The sequence below is a fragment of the Phaenicophaeus curvirostris genome, chromosome 3 (genome assembly GCF_032191515.1).
Source record: "Phaenicophaeus curvirostris isolate KB17595 chromosome 3, BPBGC_Pcur_1.0, whole genome shotgun sequence".
In the NCBI taxonomy this organism is placed as follows: Eukaryota; Metazoa; Chordata; class Aves; order Cuculiformes; family Cuculidae; genus Phaenicophaeus; species Phaenicophaeus curvirostris.
In genome coordinates this window covers 42,423,703-42,446,395 of record NC_091394.1, presented here as the reverse complement: position 1 = coordinate 42,446,395, position 22,693 = coordinate 42,423,703, and the positions used below count along the sequence as shown (strand labels likewise).

The following is a 22,693-nucleotide window of genomic DNA, read 5'->3' as shown; positions in this document are numbered from 1 at the left end:
GGAGATGTCAGTAGTAATTTCTGGGAGCTATGGAAAATACTTCCCCTTCCCCCCCACAATTAATCTACCAGTTAAAAATAAAAAAGGAGGTGTGAAAATGTAAGTGTAAATAACTCCAGATCAGAGATCCTGGGGCTGGACTGAAAGCAACTTTTACATCAACGTATCTTAATGTTTGAATTATTTCAGTCCAACCACTGGTAGGTTAACAAATGTATTAAAACTAAGTTGAACATTTGCCACCGTGGATTATTTTCACAGTACATAAGTCTGCATTACATTAGCTGGGCATCCATGTTCATGGACTATCTTAAGGAAATGATAGTAAGAATTCCCAGTTTTACTCACTGGAGATTTCAGCATTTGTTCGTATCTGAGCACTGAGGACATTCATACCTTTGTGAGATCCTTATAAAGTTCTGGATATAGCAATGCCATTTCTGGCTTCACATCCTGATCCAACACTAGAGAGAAGACTGGAAACATAGTATATATGGTTGCATACCTAGGTGAAAGGAAAGCACATAAATTGGCAAACTGGCACTTTTGTATTATATGATTTTAAACTTATCTATAGAGTTCAATTATTCTTTTTATGCAATTGGAATTAAACTAGTTGTTCTACCCAGGACTGAGGTACCTTTCCAATACATGTTTACATATGCAACCTGCTCTTGTGCTTCTGAGAGCTGTCAGTTGTGAGAAGTTACAGAGCTTTTACACATTCAAACCCAGTAAATACACTTCTTTCTTCTGTCTACATATCAGCTAAGCTTATTGCCTTCTACCACACTTCCTGTGCACATGCACTTTGGACAACCAGTTTAAAGACCTACCATTTAAATTTATCCACAGACAACGGCATGAAAACTGAAGAAAAAGCAAACACTGCATCCCAGACGTCATGGTATAGGTAGGTAAATGAACAAAAGTCTGTAAGTGGCTTCGGATTTCAGTATGCATGTGCCAAGTGTATATGATAGTATGTACTTTCCTAGAACGTAGCACAATTATTTACATTTATTTTGGAGAGGTCTGCTGCTTGCCTCTGGTGTACTGATTATGGACAATCTGCTCAGCCTGGTGGCAAAGCTATGCAAGGAAGCAGAAAGGCTAAGGGGCATCAGGAAGTACAAGAAAGAGGGGGGCTGGTGGAGCCAGGCTCTGCCCTTCCTGAGAGAGATACGGGAATGACCTCCAGAAAAAATCCAAGGGGATCCTGTATCCCTTCCTGAGCAGGCTAAAAGCAGTACCTCAAAGGAAAGGAGTGAATGGAGGCAAGTCCATACTTGGGGTGCCAGGTGAACCCCATCCTTCCCCACCTCACCTTCCCAGGTGCCTCTGTATAATAGGTAGGAGACCGGAGGTGGAAGTTCAGCCAGTGGAAGATAAGGATGGTGGCTGATCCTACACCAGAGGTGCTGGCAAGGTCAGAAAGGTCTACTCTCCACATCAAGACCACCTCCACAAGGAAGAAAAGACAGGTTATAGTTGTGGGCAACTCCCTTCTAAGGAAAACAGAGGGTCCAATATGCCAGAAAGACCTTCCCCTTAGGGAAGTCTGCTGCCTCCCTGGGGACCGGGTTAAGAACATTGCTAGGAAACTTCCTAGCCTGGTATGGCCTTTGGACTATTACCGATTACTGCTCTTCCATGTAGGAGCTGCAATGTGTAGTCCCAGGGCAATCAAAAGAGACTTCAGGGCCTTGGGATAGCTAGCAAGGGCATCTGGAGCACAAGTCTCTCCTTTCAGTTGTGGGCAGCAAACCAGACACATCCAGTCTTCAAAATGAGGTTAATTAACAATTCATCAGATATACTGCACAATTCTGGGTTCTTTGATAATGGAGTGGCTTACACAGCACCAGGCCTACTACAAGCACCTGGCAGGGATCACCTTTCTCGAAGGGTTAAGGGGATCTTTGCTTAGAAGCTTGCAGGGCTTTAAACTAGACTGAAAAGGGGAGGGGCCTTGCCTGAGACAAGCAGAAGGATGATATTGGCAAGGTTAGAGGTACGGGGCGCTAGTGAGGGCCCTCAGTCTGCATCTCTGAGACATGCTGGGTAAACAGGAGCACAGCTGAAGTTGTACAAAGATGAGCCAGAGGCTGCTGAGGTAATAGGAGCCAAGAGGGAAACACCAGTGAAACACCTCAATGGAATTAAGGGGTATGTCTCTAAGAAGGTGGCACGCCTGACAGTCAAGCTGCAGTACCTCTGCACCAATGCATGCAGCATAGGCAACAAACAGTAGGAGCTGGAAGCCATTGTGCAGCAGGAAAACTATGATACAGTCACCATTACTGAAACGTGGTGGGATGACTTGCACAACCTGAGTGCTGCAATGGATGGATATAAACTATTCAAAAGGTATAGGCAAAGAAGAAGATGCAGTGGGGTAGCTCTGTATGCTATAGAGAGTGGTTTGATTGTCTAGAGCTTAATGATGGTGATGATAGGGTTAATTGTTATGGGTAAGAATCAGGGGGAAGGCCAACAAGGCAGATAGCATGGTGAAAGTCTGTTATAGACCATCCAACCACAATGAAGAGAGAGACAAACATGAATATATGCATATGCCTCAGTTGTACAACTTGAGGAACCATATTACTAAGGCAGCTTCTGCAACAAGATAAGGGCTCTCCTAATCTTGCATATGTTCACCTGAATGGAAATCTACAGGCCAGACTTGCATAGTGCATTCTCAGAGAAAAATCCAGAATCAGTAGCTTCAGCTCCATTTTTAAGAGAAAAATCTGTGATTCTCACTGAGGCTTGTATGTTGATCTCTGTAACGGTTGAACCTGGTCTGGGACCTTTTGTCTACTGTTTTCACCTGTATGTGTAAAATTTGTATCTTCTACTAAGTCTACACAGATCCCTCTCTTTAGAGAGTTGATAATGAGACTTCCTCCCCTCATATAGTGCATATTCAACCTAGTTTGACTTTTATTTTTAGTAGGCTCATTCCAGATTTTGGTAGCATCCCCATGAAAATGTATGAAGAAAGTCGCAGACATCAACTACACAATGTTATTTAACAAGTTAATTTGCTATATTTATTACAGATATAATAACTTACCCTACCATTAGGAATCCTTGGTACAAGGGAACAGATGCAAAATAGAAGACTGATGAAAACACAGCCTACGAAAAGCAAATAATTATATGTGTTTAATATCATTCTACATACAAAACATTACAATAAAGGAAAAACAAAACAGCGATACTGGTTGATTAAGATTTTTTGGTATTTCAAAAAGACAGATGTAGTGTTTTTAACTATTCAGAAAACAGTTTTAAATACCTGCATAGTTGAAATAATAAGGCCCCGGTGCATGACAAACTGACCAAGTGCTGCTGATCTTTTGTAACTGTTTCGACCATGTACCATCAGCAGCCTACCTATGTGTTTAAACTGTGTTATTGAAAAGTCAGCTGCTAGGGAAGCCTGTTTCCCCTCCTAGAACAAAACAAAAATATTGCAAATATGAAACCCAGTGTAAAAGATGCATTTCAAATTTCAAAATTCTAAGTGACAATTTTGAAAGCCAAGTTTGCTCCTGCTTCAGAAATCAGCCCTGCAATGGGACACAGAAGACAACTTTTCTAAGATGTGGCTGCTGTAACAAATAAACTTAATTGCCTATCCTGCTTCTTTCAGGTGAGTGACACACAGAAGTAATTACCGTGTTTTCTGCTCTTCATAGCTTTTTTTTTTAATATCACTTAAAAAGATAAAGCTGAGGGCAAAGAAGCAAAGTTCAAAGACTAAGCATTTTTATCACCTTTACAGCATGCTATAATTAGAAATTATCAACTTGCTACTGTTTAAGAATAAATCTTCTACTCTCATGTTACTAAACTACTATGTGGCACATATTTAACAATGAAACTGTTAACATTACCTTGCCTTCTATTCCAATTCCACAGTCCGCTGCTTGGATCATGCTGACATCATTTCCTCCATCACCTGGAAAATGTCACTGCAATATTCAGCTCTTAAGAGGTTTTACTCTCCTGACCTCACAATATTATAGAAACCTCTAATATACACCTTTAAATTCTTACAATTAATCTATGGATTATAACTAATTACCTCAGCAATCCAGACTATCAAGAATAAAGAAGATGATAACCATACTTTTCTCATGGAATGGCATTTTCTGCTACAGCTACACAATACCTGGGTCTTGATGAAGAAGCCTCTCTGCTTCTGTTTCAACTATTTCTCTATGGTGCCATTTACTGCTTAAATTTATTACAGATTTTAGGTATTGCAAATGAAGACCATGCCAACAGTTACCTATTGCACACGTGCGTTTTCCAGTGTGGTGCTGTAACAGTTTCACAATATGAGCTTTCTGGGTAGGAGAACATCGGCAGCACACTACAGCAGGACACTGACAAGCCAACTCTACAAATTCATGCTCATAATACTTCAGACAAACCTAAGGAAAACAAACCACACTATTTACTTACAGTTTAATGCTACTCCATGTAATCTAACACAAAAACACAGTATAAAAGAATACTTCTATAAAGTTTTGCTTGCACAACATCCACCTAGGAGAAAAAAAAAGTCACATCCCCCTGACTTTTAAACTGACACTTTCTTCCATTTAAAAAGCCAACACACTGTGGGGATTACTGTACAGGAGACCAGAGAATCAACAACATTCACCCAACTAGAACATATATCCTCTAATTAGCACTTAGAGAAAAACAAAGTATCTCTAAGAACAACTTAGAGTAACATGGGCAAATACTGGAAAAAAGTTTAAGAGCATGAAGACATACTTTACTTTTTGAACATAAGCGTATAGATATACCTAATCTGACAGAAACCAAGTTCTTACCTCAAGGGAGTCCCCAGATATCACCAAGGCACAGTCATGCTTCCTCCTAAAGGCATTCAGTTCTAAGTGAGCCTCTCCTCGAGTGGTAACCTTCAATAAAAAACACTCACTTAGAAGATTTGATTATGTTCTTAAAAAAGACCTGCCTAAATAAATCAAGTTTTGAGAACTCATACCCAGAAGGCCTTGGTTCTTCAACACGTGTTTTATCCCAGTTCAAGCCCAATACACATGGGATGTGACTACAAGCCTCAAATCTTACGGAGTGAAACAGTAATCCTCAAATAAGGAAAACCTATGTAGTCAGCTTAACTGGTTCCTCACTGAAGCAGACCAGGGCTAAAAAATTAATGAATTATTGACATTAATATCTTAATTTCAAGCTGACCCAAGTCTTTCCATCTAGGCAGGGCTAGAGGTAAAATACACAATAAACCAAGCAAACCCCAAAACTTTTACTTATTAGCCAGTAAAATATAGAATCATAGAATCATAGAATAACCAGGCTGGAAGAGACCCGTTAGGTCATCGAGTCCAACCATTCCTATCAAACACTAAACCATGCCCCTTAGCACCTCGTCCACCCGTGCCTTAAACACCTCCAGGGAAGGTTCTTAGAATAATACAAAACATTCACACTAATAGTTCCTTCAGTTTGAGTAAGGTAGACATAAATTTCAAAAGGCTCATAAAAATGCTCATTAGTACTGATCCTTTAGGATCGTGCATGAGTATGCAAGCAGGATCAAGCAGCATAATACAAAAGAACTACACCATAGATTTTTTTTTAATGTACATAATTATTGTTTCAGAAAGGCCCAGCTGTGAAATGCAAGTAACAATCACAGTTTACCAAATGGATTTTGGAAAGTTTTGAGCTAGAACAGAGAACATGAAAAATTCAAGTTATAACCCAGATTTTGAGGAGACTGGCAGTTTTGTTTTGGTTTGTTGTTTTTTTTGCCCAATAAAAGATCAACGTATTTTAGAGCTACTGTGCACACACAAACAAAACATAAACTTTGATTAAATGTCTAATTTTGTCTCTTTTAAAATATATGAGTCTTAGGTTACACTGAACGTAAAGTTTTGCCTTTTGTCCACCACTACCGAAAATCAGACACAGGCAAAAGGCCTTTCTCCCTCCAGATGGGCTATACCTCACAGAATTTGAGTGACATTAAAAAGCACCTGCAAATAGAAAAACACATGCATGTGCCCCAATTGATAATTTTTTTCCTCCTTTCCCACAAGTAAACAAGTAAAGAGAGAGCTCCTTGTCTGCCAGCTGTTAGGAACCCCAGATTGCACTGGTTCATTATAAACTTCCTACATTACAGAATTTAAGAGATGTCAGCGTTTGCTGCATACAGACGAGTAACAATTGCCCACTCTGTTCTACCTTTCACCTAACAGAGGTATTTTGTTAATTTGTAAATACTTCTGGAACAATATATCAGTTAATTTTGTTACAAAATGAAGCAGCTGAAAGTTCTAAGAGCATTGAAATCAAAACGCATCTTTCATAATAGTATATTTCAGAAATAATTCTGTATAAATCCATTTTCTAATTTAAAATTTTGTGTACGCTAATTTAACAGAGTTTTATGCTGATCGCTTATTACCAGCCGAGGTAATGAAAATAAAAATCTGACTCAACTAAATAGATTTTATTCAGGAAAACTTAATTTGTGGTGTTGCAACATGGAAAGGTCAACAAAAATTGATCTGAAGTTTTACCAGAAGCATTAATAATTTAATTGCAAATAGTAGTCTGCAGGGCCTAATTTGCCATTCTGATGGTTCACAAGAAGCTACATTTACATGTAAATTATATTCATATAATTATTTCTGTAGGTGCAAGTGGTTAACTTAGAATAAACACAGACTTATTACATCTGATCACACAGCATCAATCAAGGTCTAGAAAATCTATTTCTGTTTGGCTTCAGTAAGGGTTGATGCTATGGAAATATAACCAAAATGTACAGAAAAATACTTAGCTCACCTTTCTAATAATTATCATAAATACATTTACATTTTATTAACAGACTAAGTTATGATATACAAAAAAAGTTCAAATTCTCTCATACTGATCCGAACTACTCCGCAGAGGACTTTGGCATCACAGCTAAAATCAGGATTAATTATGCTTGAGTTTAAAGAGTTGATCAATGAAAATGCTAGAACAAACAAGAAGCGCATTTGGATAACCTAAATTCCTGGATGCTCTTTCCTGCTGGCTCAGCACCTCACAGAGACCCCTCTCCATCATTATTCAGAGGTACTTTACTATGTCCATTGCATAAGTAAACAATGTAAAACGCACGTGGAACGGGGATCATCCGAACATGGCTACAAACATTTTTGTGGCATATCAACAACTCTAGACACAAACTTATTTAACAGAAGCAATCCTTAGCAATCCCGCATCCTTGAATAACAACCTAAGTGCTACTCTCTGCACCACTATTATGACATTTGTTACAATAACCTAACAATTTTCAACAAGCTGCCAATTACTAATCAAATAAAGCAATGTCGTTATCAGCTGTCCTTTGATGAACCAACAAAAAGCTTGGAACTATACTTACAGGTCTGAAAATGTGAATATCTTGAGTCCTAGACACTAAGTGAGAACTTTTTGCGATGCAAGTTGCTGTCTCCAGTTTATCTCCTGTTAACATCCATATCTGCAAAATAACGTAGAAGTTTACTCCACTGGACACTAATGTGTCTGTTCTCCAAATCTAAACAACATCTCACTCCAACCTTTTTCTGGTACCTTTTGGGGTTAGATTACTAGAGAAAATATACTGATATGTGCATTTTCAACTAAAAGTAATGAGCTTCTCACGAGTGACAAGCCTGAAAAGATTCTTATTGTACAAATCCTTAGCCAGGTTCATCTAGTGCCAGCTAAGACAGTTTACTGTAGACAGTCGGATCATAAATTATCGGGAGTCATAATACATTTATACATTGGTAGTTTTCCTGCAGAAGTAAGCTTAAGTCTAATGAAGCCTGAGGTGGACAAGGGAACTTCACACACAGTGTCTTGTTTGTTTCTGCTAGCTCATGCCCAGAATGTGCTTAGGACGTGGTGTATTTCTTACTTTGAAAGAACCTGAATACAGTCAAATAGAATTCCTGTCTTGTTAAAAAAAAGTTAATAAATGACAACCTCTTGTGTCAGCAGTATGTGTTTAATACCTTTATTCCAGCATTTCTTAGCATCTCCAGTGTTGGTCTAACATCTGCTTGCAGCTGATCTTCTACTCCAGTGAGACAGAGCAATTCCATTTCTCGCTCCAGACTCTCTACAACAGCAGCAACCTTCAGGTTTCTATCATGTATGCTTAACTTTGCTTGGTTATATCGATTCTGCACAAACACAAAACCATTTATAGAGTTTGCTATGACCCATAAAGCATACAATCAGTCTACTCATCAGTTATAATATGGATTCATTAGGATAAATGCTTGTCTTGAAAGACCTTCAATGAACAACAAGATTAATTTTACTCTACAGCCAATGTTATGCATGTTTTTTTTCTGATAAACCACCACAAGAGAAAGACTTTTGAAGAACTATAAAAATAAGGCATCACAGCATCTAAGCAGGAGCTGCCCTTAACTTTGAGATCAAGTAGATGTTTTAGGTCATGCTGAAGCTACAGAATTAACATTTCGCTAGCTTCTGGGAAAACACCATCTAGTCACATAATAAAGCAAAACAGTATCTCATGTGTGACTGCAGAACAGCCAATTATAAATCACAAAATCTCTTAACAGATTGTGTGCCATAGCTCAACTACCAATATTTTACATTCCTTTTTTTTGCCACCTTAATAGAACAAAAAAGAGGAATGTTCCACTTGAGGCAACTAAATATGGTGAAGCACAAGACCACTCTGTCCTTTCATACCTCAAAATCTTGATACTGTTCTTCAGTTAGTGATTTTTTGGCAACAACCAGCGTACGCAGTCCTTCTCGTGCCATATTACCACACTAAATGGACCAAACCACAGAATAGTTATTCAAATATTGAACTGCACTTACATATTTTATACTATACTCTAACAGGGTATACCTGAACCATAACTCCTAGATAATTTTGAATAAGCCACAAACAGAATAAAAAGCCCTTGAAATGAAATGGTATGCTATTGGCAAGCCAATTAGATTTCCTCACCTAGCTTTAAGAAAATATCTTTTAAGTTGAAGCTTTAAAATGAATTTAAGCTATTTTTGAGGCATTTAACAGAGCTACATTTTCTTTTTCCACTGAACATACCTCTTATCAGAAAAATGTCTACACATTAAAATAGCCATGGAATAGCATGTCTTAATGAAAAACAAGGCTGCCTGTCCAATGCAAAACACTTATTGATTTGACCTCATAAAGCTAAATAAATTAAACAAGTATTTTACAATTAATTGTGCATCATTATCGCCAAAAGTAATTTTTATGACATTTTGCTAGGTCTTGAGGGAGTTTAATTTATTCATGTCCCCAAATAAATCAAACTGCCCTGCAGCACATATTGATTCATATTGCCAATACCATCATGAACATACATGGTGTAATCATTGTATTAACATATTGTCTGTATGTAGGGTCTAAATAAGATGATTGCTGGTACCTACTAGAGCCAGACAGTGAAAATATTAATCAGTTTTGAAATCCAGTCACTAGATATTTTATATTAAGTTTAATAAATGTGGCAAAAAATATTTCAACTGGGCTGCAACCCTTACTAAACTTTGTGATTCATAATCATACCTCACTGCAGAATTTGATAAAACAAGGGAATTTCAGGATAAATAGCAGAATACTTCTCAGAAGTAATTAGGTTTTCTGTGAAAGGTCAATGAAAAACAAATTTCCTTATTTTAAGTAGGAATGTGTTCAGTTTTCCTTCCCCTGTGGGTTATTCAAGAATTGGAAATAACTCTAATCCCTTAAAAACCATTCAGGATGTATGTAACTGAACTTCAAAACCCATTACTGCATTGGCTCAGGTTCTCCTTTAAACTTATTCCAATAACACTCAATATTTTGATCTAAATTTTTAGATTTACAAATTTTTGATTTTTAGACATTTTGATTTTGTTTCTTACCTCTTCTTCTAGCCAATCATTGTACTGTACTATAGTGGACATTGCAACATCTGCACCTTTCATGTAAAATGTAATTTCTCCTGAAGATTCATCCTAAAATTTTACAAAAGAAGAGAGGGAAAAGTAAAGTTGTCTTTATACAGTCAAAACAATTACCTACCAATAACCTAACTGACTTTTGAGCTAGTCAATGGATTATCACTCATAAAAGACAAGTATCTTCCCAAGAGGTGGGTAAGTTTTATTACTTGATGTTACTACTTTCAATGACATCTCTGATTCCACTGAGATGCACATTCCCTACTACTTTCTCATATAAGAGGATCAGTTCTAACTGAAGTCAATGAGAAGAACAGATTCTCAGCATCTTTAAGCTGACTGCCTAAATTTTAGAACATCACTGTTATGCCCTAACTACTATTTTGTTTCTTTGGTGGCATACACTATCTAACCCACAACAAAACATTTGCTCTTTATCTTTAAAATATCGCAGTAATTAGAAATTTACAAATAACTTAGTGTAAATGATTGTTACAGATGTTTTAATGATGAGACATTCATTGCATATTCATAAAATTCAGACACAGGAAAATACCAAAGGTCTGACACAGAAAAAAATCCCAAGACTAACCCTATAGTTCAGGAACCAAGAGTGGGAGGGGAGATAAAAAAAAGATGGTTATTGAACATATTCTAATCTGTCGCAGCAAGACAAGGCTCACCTCCATTGTCCCACTCAGTACAAGCGGATGCGTGCTAAAATACAGATGTTTTCTTATCCCTGTTTGGAAAATGTCAGTGTGCAAGAGTGAACAGTGAGTTAAAATCAAATTTCTTGTGGAACTGAAGAAATCCATGATAGAAACTTTTCAATTATTGACTGAGGCTTATGATGAAGAGATCCCAAAGATCAAGTTGATGCTCAAAGGAACTCTTTTTTTAATTAGCAGAAGATGGGAAAGCAAAAACAATGGAGATCCTCAACAGCTTTTCAGAAAGCAATCTGCAGAATTGCTTTGACATTGGCAGCATCATATGCAGTTGTGTGCCAGCTCAGAAAGGAACCATTTTGGAAGTGATCATAGCTGATTCTCTCAATTTGTTAAACAGAGTTACAGAAACAGACTTTTTGTTTTTCTTTTTTTTTTCATGTGTCAGACCTCATATAGTCCAAACCAGGAGTTTCTAATGTATGGTCTGTTGCACAAGGAATGGATTAGTCCAGTCTGCAAGTTTCTCAGAGTATCTTTGAACATGTCACTGTTAAACAGACAATTAGTGCCAATCTCACCTAATGAAATACATGCTTGCCAAGGTCTCCCCAGATATGAGCACGCACATATTCTGCCTGAAGTATCCTTGCCTAAGGCTGACTGCATGAGTGGTTTGTCATCATGGGCAAATAAAAAATGGTATGAGTTTGACATCTGTTTAGCTGGGACTTGGCACTTATGTAACCATCTAATAATGATGTCTGAAGCTGTTCTGTCTGATTTAAGTAGGGAAAAGGTAGAAGTACGCAGTGTGGATGGCTTAACAGTGTCAGAAACTTAAAACTTCCTTTCTTCTTCTTCTTTTAGTATGGTATTGCAGTTTCCTTTCACCTGAGCTTTTAACGATGATTACCATGCTCCCAACTAGGCATCTAGGAAACAACTAAAGACATATCTCGTAAATCTTTGACCCTGTGGGTTGTGGTGTGTATGTACACCAGTTCACATATCGATACTACGTCTTGAAAAGCAGCAGCACTACCAGTATAGAAAGATACTAATTACTATCGTAAGAAATTTCAACCATCAATTTATCTGTTGAAGAGGCAACATATTTTGTATGAAAGAAAAAAACAGAAAATGAAAAACAAAGGCTTAAAGGCAACTTGCAGCATCAGCAGCTAAGCCTGAAGTAGTGAGATTAACATGTTCCCACCTAAGAGAAGAGTTTGTCCTTTACAAAGCTCTCTGCAACATCAGGTTAGCCTGCTTGCCTAGTATTTCATGTGTACTCATGTCAGAGGCATACCTTCCATGTGAAAACCTTGTGAAATTAATTCCCTGAAGGATCAAATTTCTGTTAAATTTTATAAAAATAAACATTCAGTGAAAACATTTTTGAGAAACAAACACCCAGAACACCCCTAAAATTACCCTAACTATGATCCCCATGCGCTTGCTCTCAGAAGTAAAGGGAAAGATCTGCAGAATATAGTACGTCAGAATGTGGCCACCAGGGGTCTTCAGCTGCACTGAGGTCAAGTCCCTGCTAACCAGGGTAAGGCCGACACTCTCCGTCCACTGCACCAAAGCTACCTAAAGAAAGAAAAAAGGAAGAAAGAGGCATGCTTAAGTGTGAAAGGTCTATTATGCTATTAAATAAATTAGGCTAAAGCCAAACAACTGTTGCTAGGGTAAAAGTCTAAACTCTTCCAAGAACCTAGGGGAAAAAAATGTGACTAGCATTAAGACTGAGTATGAAATCTTAATATATAAAGTGAGTATTTTCCTTCAGAAAGCTTACAAAAATTCTTCTGAATATAAAAACATGTTTGGTCTCATTCCTGCAAATGATATATTTATTGTTGAGAAATAGTAGTTCTAATAAAAAAAAAACCCCAAACCAAACACACCATTCAATGATACTTAAATAATATACAGCAGAAATTATGCAATACCAGAACACAATTTCTGTACCAATGACACCACCAATGACAACAAGTAAAAGATTTTGCAAGTATTTCCATGTAAAACATTTGACTAGATCTACACTTATATTCAAACTGAGACACTATAACATGTAATAAATAAATAAACAAAGCACCTTCTTTTTTGCTTTTGTTCACTTGTATCACTTTATTACTTTGTTTCAACAGTAATATCATTGACTTCGTAATCTATCAAGTTAGATAGAAACCAAACTTACACTGCTGCAACCCACGAACAACCTTGAGAAAGTTCCTTTGACAAGAAATGCTGAATCATACTATAATCATTATTAGCTACCACTACATGGTATTGTAAACGCATGCATTAGAGTAGCTTTTTTTTATTTATTTATTTTACTTTGCTGCTTTAAAGTGAGTGATATCTAGCTTCTATTTTCTCCTACAGCATGCTTTAAATAACACACCAGACATTTCTCTATCAACAACACTACCTGGTTTATTCCTTCCAAATATAAATGTTTTAGAAAAAATGCTTCACTGTTACAGTTTATATACAACCCATATCTGAATAAGTAGTTTTGATTAAAAAAAAATTCTCCTCAATTCTATTTTTATTGTTCCAAATGCTAATCATTATTGGAGATCAGATTATTAAATGACTAGAAAGGTAATTATAATGAAGTTAACATGTTTATTATGCCTCTCCTACTAATCTCAGGTAAGATAAATAAAATAAAAATCAAGCAGTTTGACAAAAGACATGCAAGATCTCTAGATAAGTTCAACATTATGAGTAACGCTCACTAAGAATTTCACCCAAAGCAAGTAAATCACCATACCTTCTATGAAATTAAAAACTGGGGGGAAAAAAATTGTGAGAACCCCTAAGAAGCCTTAGTAGTGACATCTGTGTAGCCATCACAAAATGAAAATCCAGCAAGATGCAGTTACAGAAGAGAAAAGAACACGTTTTGAAAAGTATAATTTAAAAAATCTTGAAAATTACAGGAAGTATTTTTGTAGATTTTTCTTTTTCAATAGAAGTACCATAAAAGCTGTAAATGATCCAATACTCCCAAGGTTAATTTTCAATTTTCACAGTGAAAGGTTACTATTACATTCTGACCTGTAAATTGCATCTTTCTACTAATACCCTATCATCTCATTTGTGTCCCTTTGCAGCTAGGACTTGTGTTCTATATTTGGTGACTCACATCTGTTTATTATTTCGTTTATGCTTGGCTTCACCTACCATTTGCATTAGCATTTTGCAGCACAGTCGTTTTGGATTCTTATACCTGGTCTAAACACAACTACTTTTTTATTTTTTAATTTTAAATTGATCAGCACAAATATCATAGCAGAAATAGGCAATAGAGCTCAAGTATCAAATAGGTGCCTAAAATACAACTGAACAAACTCAAGAGTAAGACATTAAGTTTGACTCTTATAATTCAGAATTAATCAGAGCATCTAGACCTCAACAGCATCAAAACCAACATAACGAGACCTTACCATTAAATATCTGAACCTTTTAAAATACACATTTTTTAAGTATTTCACAAATAGCATGAAAATCTGCATTATAAATCTTAACGAATTTATATACACTGAATAACTGGCTATACAGAGTTCATAAATCTCTCTTCCTGAGGTTTTCCCTCCTCGAGTATACTCTCTTCTTTTCAATGCCTTAACGAAACCTTACATTAAAATAGTCTTGCAATCTAGTGTACATTTATCAAGAACCTTTAGCATGCCAGGTAAACACAGCAACTGTGGCTTCTACAGAGCATGACAGATTAGATGGAGTCAGGTAAAGGAATCAAAGGTTGAATGAGCACAATGGCCTTCACTTGTGATGCTACCATTTTATGCCAAGTATCCTGAATCCAGGTTAGAGGCTCATTTGAAAATTTTCTTGATCTTATTTGATTTATCATCAAACCTCCCTTCTACAGAACCTGGGTGCCTGGGAGACAGAAGCATGTTGGTAGATACAGGGTCTTCCCACTACTGAGACACAGGCATGCACCTGAGCTTACTAACTTTGTAGTGTTCCCAGGACAGGTAATGTATACGGAGTCAAAGAGAGCTTTTGTGGTTTCTAATTTGCTAGTTGTCTTCCTCCTCAATAGCAAACCTAAGGGTAAAGACAGCTATCTACTCTCACATAACAAGGTCAAAATAGTAACTTCCAAATTGGGAATGAAGGTAGGAAATACTTGCATTATGAAATGGAAATTCAATAGATCTGACAAAAGCTACTGAGAAACACCTGTTGTTTAGTGTTTCTTACCCAATATTTTTCAGATGTTTCTATTTACCACATAACCTCTGTTCAGCTCTGCCTCAGGCAGCAGTGTCTCTCCACTAGAGGCCACCAAACCCTCAGAGCTTCCATAGTTCACAGCTCCAAACATCACAGCCTTTAATTATCACAGTACAGATTTCCATTCAAAGCCAAATTCAGAGACTTCACAAGGAAACTGTCTCAACTCATGCAGTAATTGTGCTACCCGCAACACAACCTACAGCTGTACAGCTCAAGAGGTGGAAGCAGCTTGCCCAAGCAGGGTGATGTGTCTAGCTCAGTTACCCAAGGAAAGTGTGTATCTTGAGAGGGGCATGAAGAGGGAAGACTTCAGAGGCACTGTTGTTACAGACCATGGCAGCTCTACATATTATTTCCATGTTTTGGAAACACAATCATCCCACTTGTTTAGAATTGTTCATCTATACAAATAAATCAAAATAAGCAGCTTATAAATATCTTAGGCAGTTTCTAGAAAGCTCCATAAAGTACACAGAGTTGTTAAATGACAACGATACAGTTGCCTATTTTATCAGTTACAAAACCAAAGCTAAGAAAATGAATAGTTCAGGACTTCATAAACCCCACACCAATCACAGAAAAAAAAAATCCAAGCCATTATTTCTGTTGTGGATTCACAGCTGCATATTTAATTACAACATTATACTGATTTTATCCTAAAATAAATACTAATCCATGTTTAAAATAAACTTAGAAAACAGGTAAACTGGTTGGCCACAAAAATCTTCATATGTTTAATTTTATTAGAAACCAATTACAGTCTAAATTATTTTTTTAACAATAGTACCAACTTTATTTTTTTTTTTAGGAAAAAAACTCTTCTACAGCAAGTTCCATTAGCTTATTTAAGAACTCAAATTAAAATAATTACATGGCAGAAAATGCTACAAGACCTAACACGAGTCAAAACAAAGGCCAACATGCAAGATGAAACAGATTGCCCATAGAATGCATTTAAAGGAAGAGCCATATCTCTATTAATTTTCAACACCAGGGATGAAAGAGTACATCCCTGCCCTATCAAATAACAGGAGTTTGCTTCTCTCTGACATGGTGTTGTATGGCTTCTACAGGACTGTTCTTGAGCCCGACTCAAAGCCCATCTCTGAATTCTCCAGACATTTCCCTGTAAGGCTGAATAATTTCTACATGGATGGACACTCCCTTTCAGATCAACATCTTCCTTAGCTTCCTCCATGTCAACAGGAATTATCACCTATCACCCAGCTGTTTTAAAAAATGTCTTTAGCCGTCTAAAAAATCACCAATTTGGGGAACTGTAACACAGAGTACCTTTGCTCTGTTGAAAATAACTACCTCTAGTTATTTGTCATCTTGGGAACATGATGGCATGAAAAAGTCTCAGTTAAAACCCGGTATGGTCACTTGAAAAAAAAAGAAACTCACCTTGCCTTTGGGCACATCGGGCTATAAATCCAGAAAGTGAGGATTTGAAGCACCCTGCCGAATCCTCAAGACCTTCAGTTACTGAATCAATCCTAAAAGGCTGTTCCTGCTTGGCAGAAGGCCAAAAAATGCTCTAAGGCTGTTCTTGCTTGCTTGAGATACCACAGCAGTCAGAACTGGAACACAGAAACAACCATACTACTACTGCTCCCTTTGAGTTCTGGGCTACTTGGAACATAGCTTGTCTTATGAGCCTAATCCACTATTTTGTTTTTTTTTTTATAATAGAACATTTTGACAGAGAAAGCAGAAGTGAGTCAAAAAACCCAGAAACAAATGCAACCCCATTCTTAGCTTGGGTAAACTGAAATAGACATTACTTGACTCAAACATAAACTTTTATCAACCAAGAAAAAACTGCAATTTCTATGAAACAATATTCAAAAACCTATTTAGACTGAAATTGTCAAGGCCCTGAGTGCACCCCTCTTCCTGGAAGTTTAACCACCTGTGTTCAAAGTCTGCTCACTGTTAAGAGCTGTGATGAAGAAATGGCTCAAAGAAGCCTCCACGGAGGCTACCCTCTCCCTTTCAGCTGGGTCCCACACTTGGTCCTGTGAGAGCTACACTGCAGTCGTGTTGCAGCTATGCCCACTCTTGCCACACACTGCACTGACCTGGCCCTGAAAGGCAGACAGGACCTCCTGGCTTTGGACCTGCTCCATCGCCATGAACTCTCCTTGGAAACACCAGACTGTGGCTAATGTGGTTACTTGTCTTGGGACCTGATCCTGACTTAATGATTTGACTTTTTGGCTTGAATTCAGGTGTGTCTCATCACCACAGACCTGTACAAAAATCATACTCTTGACTGTCTCTGGTTTCCATCACAGGACATGCTCTTTTCACCTTGGATATTGTGGGGCTGTACACCTCATAATTGAGACCACTGCCTCTAGAAGTCTGGCTATCAAGCTCAGCTCCCAGCTTCCTTTTCCTTGCAGGTCAGCCTGCCACAGATACTTCTGCTTGGGAGCAGCAAACTGTTCAATATTTAAAAAGTGTTGCTCAAATCAGTTTATGACCAACTGATTGTTACTTTCAATATACAATATTCTGTTTTCAGCTAACATCAGTTTGAGAAAAAGGTCCTTCGCCTCACAGCTGATGGTGGCAGTTCTCCTCCCCATCCAGCAGTCTGGGAGTTCCCCCCCAAGTTGTGCTGACAGCTTTTCTGGAGCCATGCTATGAATCTGACCACTTAAAGTGAAAAATAACCCATATGAATAAAGGCTTTGAAGGTTTTGGCATATATGAGGGACCAATTTGTAGAGTGAGAAAGAAAGACTAGGGGTGGAAAATTTGTAAGCTAGTTTTGATGCTTAAAAGAATTTTCATGTAACCAACCTTCATTTACTGCAGAGTATTTAAGAGCATCTTCTTTTCAGACAATAGGATCTACTTTCAAAATCAGGTTGCCGTAAAAGGTATATAGAGGTTATATGCGTGTTTTTTTGAAGTTAAAGCTATTGGTTGGAAGCAGGGAAGAAGCAGTGAGACTTCTTCTCCCCACCCCTCCCCTCCACCCAGCCCCAGCTGCCTGAGTGTTGCCAATAGTTTCTGTTTGGATTGTTAAACAACAAGCTGCGTATGTTTCCAATCGGCATTGGTTTGCTTGTATTTATGAACAATGATGCGATAACTAACATTTGCAGTCCATCACTTTTCACCGAGAAACTTAAAAATTAAAATAAAATTATTAACTTACAAAATACAGCTTGATCATGTAAAAAAACTGCCAATCAATATTCAAGACAAGCTATGGAGTAGTTATTCTTTGCAGGTCTTGAAGGTCATGAAAGTGATGGGTTTATGCTACTGAGTGATTTGCTTCTCACAATACATTGACAAAACAACACAATTAGTCTTGCTTCAATAAGCACACACAATAAAATGAATTAAACAATACAACATGTCTCATACATTACAGCTTCACTTTTGTAAACACAAAAGCTGCTTCACTAAGGGTATATCATTTCCCTATCTCTTTTTAAATGATTTGCTTTGTATCCTTGTAATTAATTTTAGCAGCTCTCTTGTCTCTAGACAGAAATGTTGGAATTAAATAACTGACCACACTTTAGGTAGCATTTAAATATTCATAATCTTATAATTAGAAACGCTTGAGAATATAGCAGTGCAGGACAAAGCATAACCAATAAAGAGCTGGTCTATGAGAGTAAGCAGTCATTAAAAATCGTGACTGATCAATCTTTTCTGACCAAGGGGAGCAAAGGTCTTCAAGCCTCCTGTTCATAGCATGCCCCTGAATTGCTTGGGTCTGTGACCTTTGAACTCCATTGCTTTACCTACTTAACTTATATCCTTTTATGATTGTTCATTACATTAAGGTAGATGGCTTTCTACAGATGAGCTGAACTCACACCTACGATAGCCAAGTAGGAGTTGTTTTCACATTTTTCAGTGAGTTCTTGGTATGTGTTCTTCTATGCTACAGCTGTAGAGGACAAGTGACAGACAACTGAAACTTTCGACTCTTTCAGAGAAAATGAAATATTGATCACTTATCATAAGAAACAAAGAGCTCGGCATAAGTAGGTTTCACATTATGAATACAAAATCAGTTACTCATCTCAGGTTACTCTAACAATGGATAAATACATCTTTTATGATGAATGTACCTACTTCTAAAAGTGCATACTTTGTTATGGTTATATTTAATTTGTGTATAGATGCACACATACACACACAGATGTGAAGAATTTCAAATGAATTCTTCAAGTCAATATGTTAAGTGTGTCCAAATACTACTAAATTGCTTCTTATAGTTTCCTATATGGAAGAAGAGTTTATACTTACACATAGTTCTCTGCTCTTTATGTGCTACGGTGGTAACATGCAATATTATATAATTCAACGGACAAGTGTGCAAATAACATCATCTGTCAAAAGACTGCAGTCAAGTCAGATCCATAAACAAAATCTAAGAGAACAGAGTTGTAATGTTGAGAAAGTACAATGCATAAAACTGGTTAAGTCTATTAAATGATAATGTTGCTTATTAGCCAAATATGTTGTGATAGGTCAGTGCTGAGGTTAAACAGAAAACATCAATTGAACCATTTCCCTAAATAAAGCTCCAGGGTGCAATATTCAAAGCACTTTATTCAATAAAAAATGCTTTTAAAATGGTACTTTGGTGATTGGGAAACATTGGCATCATCCGTCAACCTAACTGCAGGAAAGTTCAATAAGCTAAATAATGAACCATTTACGTTATTTTCCTTAGGCTCCAGTGATTTGCAAACATTGCATCAATAGAACTCTTTAAAAAATTATGATAAAGACCTGTTAGTCTTTCAACTCTTATGCTTTGTGCTGTCATGCTGCAATTTTTATGCTGTTTAAATGTTTTGTAGCTTCATCTTTTTATAAGACTCCATTTAGCATCAATTTCTCATGAAATTAAAGCATATTTGTTCAATATGATAATTTTAATAGTGTTTCAAGCATTATCTTTAAGAAACAAAAAATAAATTTAATGCTGTCTGTTCTAAAATGTAAGATTTTGATTTCACTTTTATATAGTTTGAATGTTTGAGTTGAGATAATAAAAAAAAGATCTTTATTAAAATGATACCTGTGCTTTCACTTCCTTGCAGCACTAACAGATTCTTTGTTGCCGATTCCCACTTCCCTTTCTACTCTGAGTCCCCAATCTGTCGTATTAGCACTTTATCAAGTTTCCTTTCCTCTTTCCAAGGTCAAATTCCCTACTGTCTTCCAAGGGCATCATTTGCATAATTCTCAAGCCTTACAAGTTGTTTCCTTCAGCAAATACAGGAGGAAAATTGCTCTTTATGGCAATACTTTCAGGTTCCAAACAACTGAATGAATATACAAAAGCCCACAGAGGGAGAAGAGCCAGTGGGAGAGAAAACTCAGTTTCTCTCAACCGCATGCCTCTTCACCCGATTTATTTGCACTTTTGGCTGTTAAAGCAGAATGGTTACTTAATTCATAGCTGTTGTCATACCTTCACAGGTAGATAATTGTTCATGCAGTCTTTCATTATATTTAGTAATACCTCATAGGCTCATTACACTGATCTTCTTAGCAAATATGAATATATGTGCATATGAACATTTGCACACATATGCATAATAAAAGTCAAACATCATACAATTACACTAACAAACTATATTTACAGTTATCTCAGGCATAAACAAATGCACTTCCAGCATTCTTAGTTCAAAATGCAGACCAACTCACACTATATAACACTACATATAGTATTATGGATTATTGATTTCAGCCAAAGAACAGCATCTCACGTCCTGCCTAAAGTTTTTTCTTAAAAATGTTCTAACTGCCACTTTTAATCACTGAGAACCAGCTACTTCTTTATATTCTACCAGCCTTTGATACTACAAACTGTGTTTATAGCACCTGAAATGCATGCAATGCCTGCTAGTTCAAAAATACATGAAGACAGATAATTTTATTTCTTGATTCTGAAAAATTCTAGTTATAGACTTGCTACTTTTAGCAATTACAGCCTGCAGTGTGAATTGTTAAAGTTTTGTTAGTGTTACATATGGTGATATATTAGACACATAAACCAAATGTATGCCAAGAGTAATAGACTATGCTGTGGCAAGATGAGGTTTGTGGAAGAAATATGATCTTGTACTAGATCAACTTCTGTAGCTAGAAAAACCTACAGGCTTTCAGATCCACAAGCCACAGAATCACTAGGTTGAAAAAGACTCCCAGGATCATCGAGTCCAAACATTCCTATCAATCACTAAACCATACCCCTCAGCACCTCATCCACTCATCTTTTAAACACCTCCAGGGAAGGTGACTCAACCACCTCCCTGGGCAGCCTGTTCCAGTGCCCAATGACCCTTTCCGTGAAAAATTTTTTTCTGATGTCAAGCCTGAACCTCCTTTGGCGGAGCTTGAGGCCATTGCCTCTTGTCCTGTCCCCTGTTAACTGGGAGAAGAGGCCAGCTCCCTGATCTCTACAACCACCTTTCAGGTAGTTGTAGAGAGCAATGAGGTCCCCCCTTAGCCTCCTCTTCTCCAGGATAAACAACCCCAGCTCTCTCAGCCGTTCCTCATAAGGCTTGTTATCTAGCCCCTTCACCAGTTTCATCGCTCTTTCTCTGGACTCGCTCCAGAACCTCAACATCCTTCTGGTGGTGAGGAGCCCAGAACTGAACACAGTATTCCAGGAGCGGTCTCACCAGTGCCAAGTACTGAGGGAGAATAACCTCCCGGGACCTGCTTCCATCTTTGAAGTCCCTTCTTCACATCTTACCACAACTTCATTTTGATTATGACTGTTTTCTGTGGCAGCATCACCAACAGTACATCCAAGCTCCAAACACTGCTAGAATGTCTTTAAAACAAAGATGCGTATCAACCTACTCACTGCTCTACAGCTGTAGAGGAAATAAAACCAGATTACTGCTAATGTTTAAGAAACCCCAGCCCAAAACACTCTTCTTCCACAGTTCTGCTCTTTTAAACTTAGCTTAAGTGTTCTTTATGAGATCCATTTTTTCACCCTTGCATACTAACCTCATCAGGGCTGGAAGCCTGGTAAGTTCGATTTTCATCGCTGAAGTCCTGATCCACTTCTGCATATTCTGTTTCTCCAGACACACCAGCCCGTGATTCATACACTGGGGTCACATTGTGGCACAGTGCAACAGCCTTCACGGCTTCATGTATCCGACTGCTGACGCTCTTGCGTACTTTGGGTGCAGACGACTGAGGCTTCCTAGATGGTGTTGAACTTGTACTGTTTCCACTATTCTGAGAATGCACCTTTAAGACCCAACACAATGAACCACAATACAAAGTTTAATAATGGAAAAAACCCAAATCTTAATATATGATTGTTACCTTTACAAAAGTTGATAAATGATAAAGGTAGTAACCATTTATTTATTTTATATAAACTACAGTTAACTCCTTCAGTTTGTGATCCATAAACCCCTCATCTACTTTTCTGCAGAACCGATACATAACTATGTGATCATCACCTTACATTCGTAGTCAGATTTCAGTAACATAGCCTGAAGACAATTGAAAAATGTGAAATAAAAACCAAGCATACAGCAAAAGGGCCACATTGATAAGGAAGAAAAGAACAAAAGCAAGTATCATTGTTAAGTACAAATATTAGGAGTCATTAGAATACAAATTATGCTGATTTAAGTTACAACCCTACAATTTCTATATTATTTGCGAACTAATGCAGTTTCTATGCT

The 22,693-nt window shown here is 37.3% G+C and overlaps 1 protein-coding gene across 2 annotated transcripts in view; it reads right to left on the bottom strand.

Annotated features, from left to right (window-relative positions):
- Window positions 1-22,693, bottom strand: part of ATP9B (ATPase phospholipid transporting 9B (putative)) — a 156,460-nt gene that overhangs the window by 8,423 nt on the left and 125,344 nt on the right. For both annotated transcript variants that reach the window (XM_069853751.1, XM_069853752.1), the window contains exons 15-26: window positions 21,999-22,247; window positions 12,132-12,293; window positions 9,985-10,077; window positions 8,788-8,871; window positions 8,073-8,243; window positions 7,454-7,552; window positions 4,860-4,949; window positions 4,307-4,451; window positions 3,909-3,973; window positions 3,308-3,463; window positions 3,083-3,147; window positions 397-505 (exon numbers count right to left, since the gene is read on the bottom strand). In XM_069853751.1, the coding sequence (XP_069709852.1) occupies window positions 397-505; window positions 3,083-3,147; window positions 3,308-3,463; window positions 3,909-3,973; window positions 4,307-4,451; window positions 4,860-4,949; window positions 7,454-7,552; window positions 8,073-8,243; window positions 8,788-8,871; window positions 9,985-10,077; window positions 12,132-12,293; window positions 21,999-22,247 (1,488 nt within the window). The remainder of the gene's footprint in view (window positions 1-396; window positions 506-3,082; window positions 3,148-3,307; window positions 3,464-3,908; window positions 3,974-4,306; window positions 4,452-4,859; window positions 4,950-7,453; window positions 7,553-8,072; window positions 8,244-8,787; window positions 8,872-9,984; window positions 10,078-12,131; window positions 12,294-21,998; window positions 22,248-22,693) is intronic.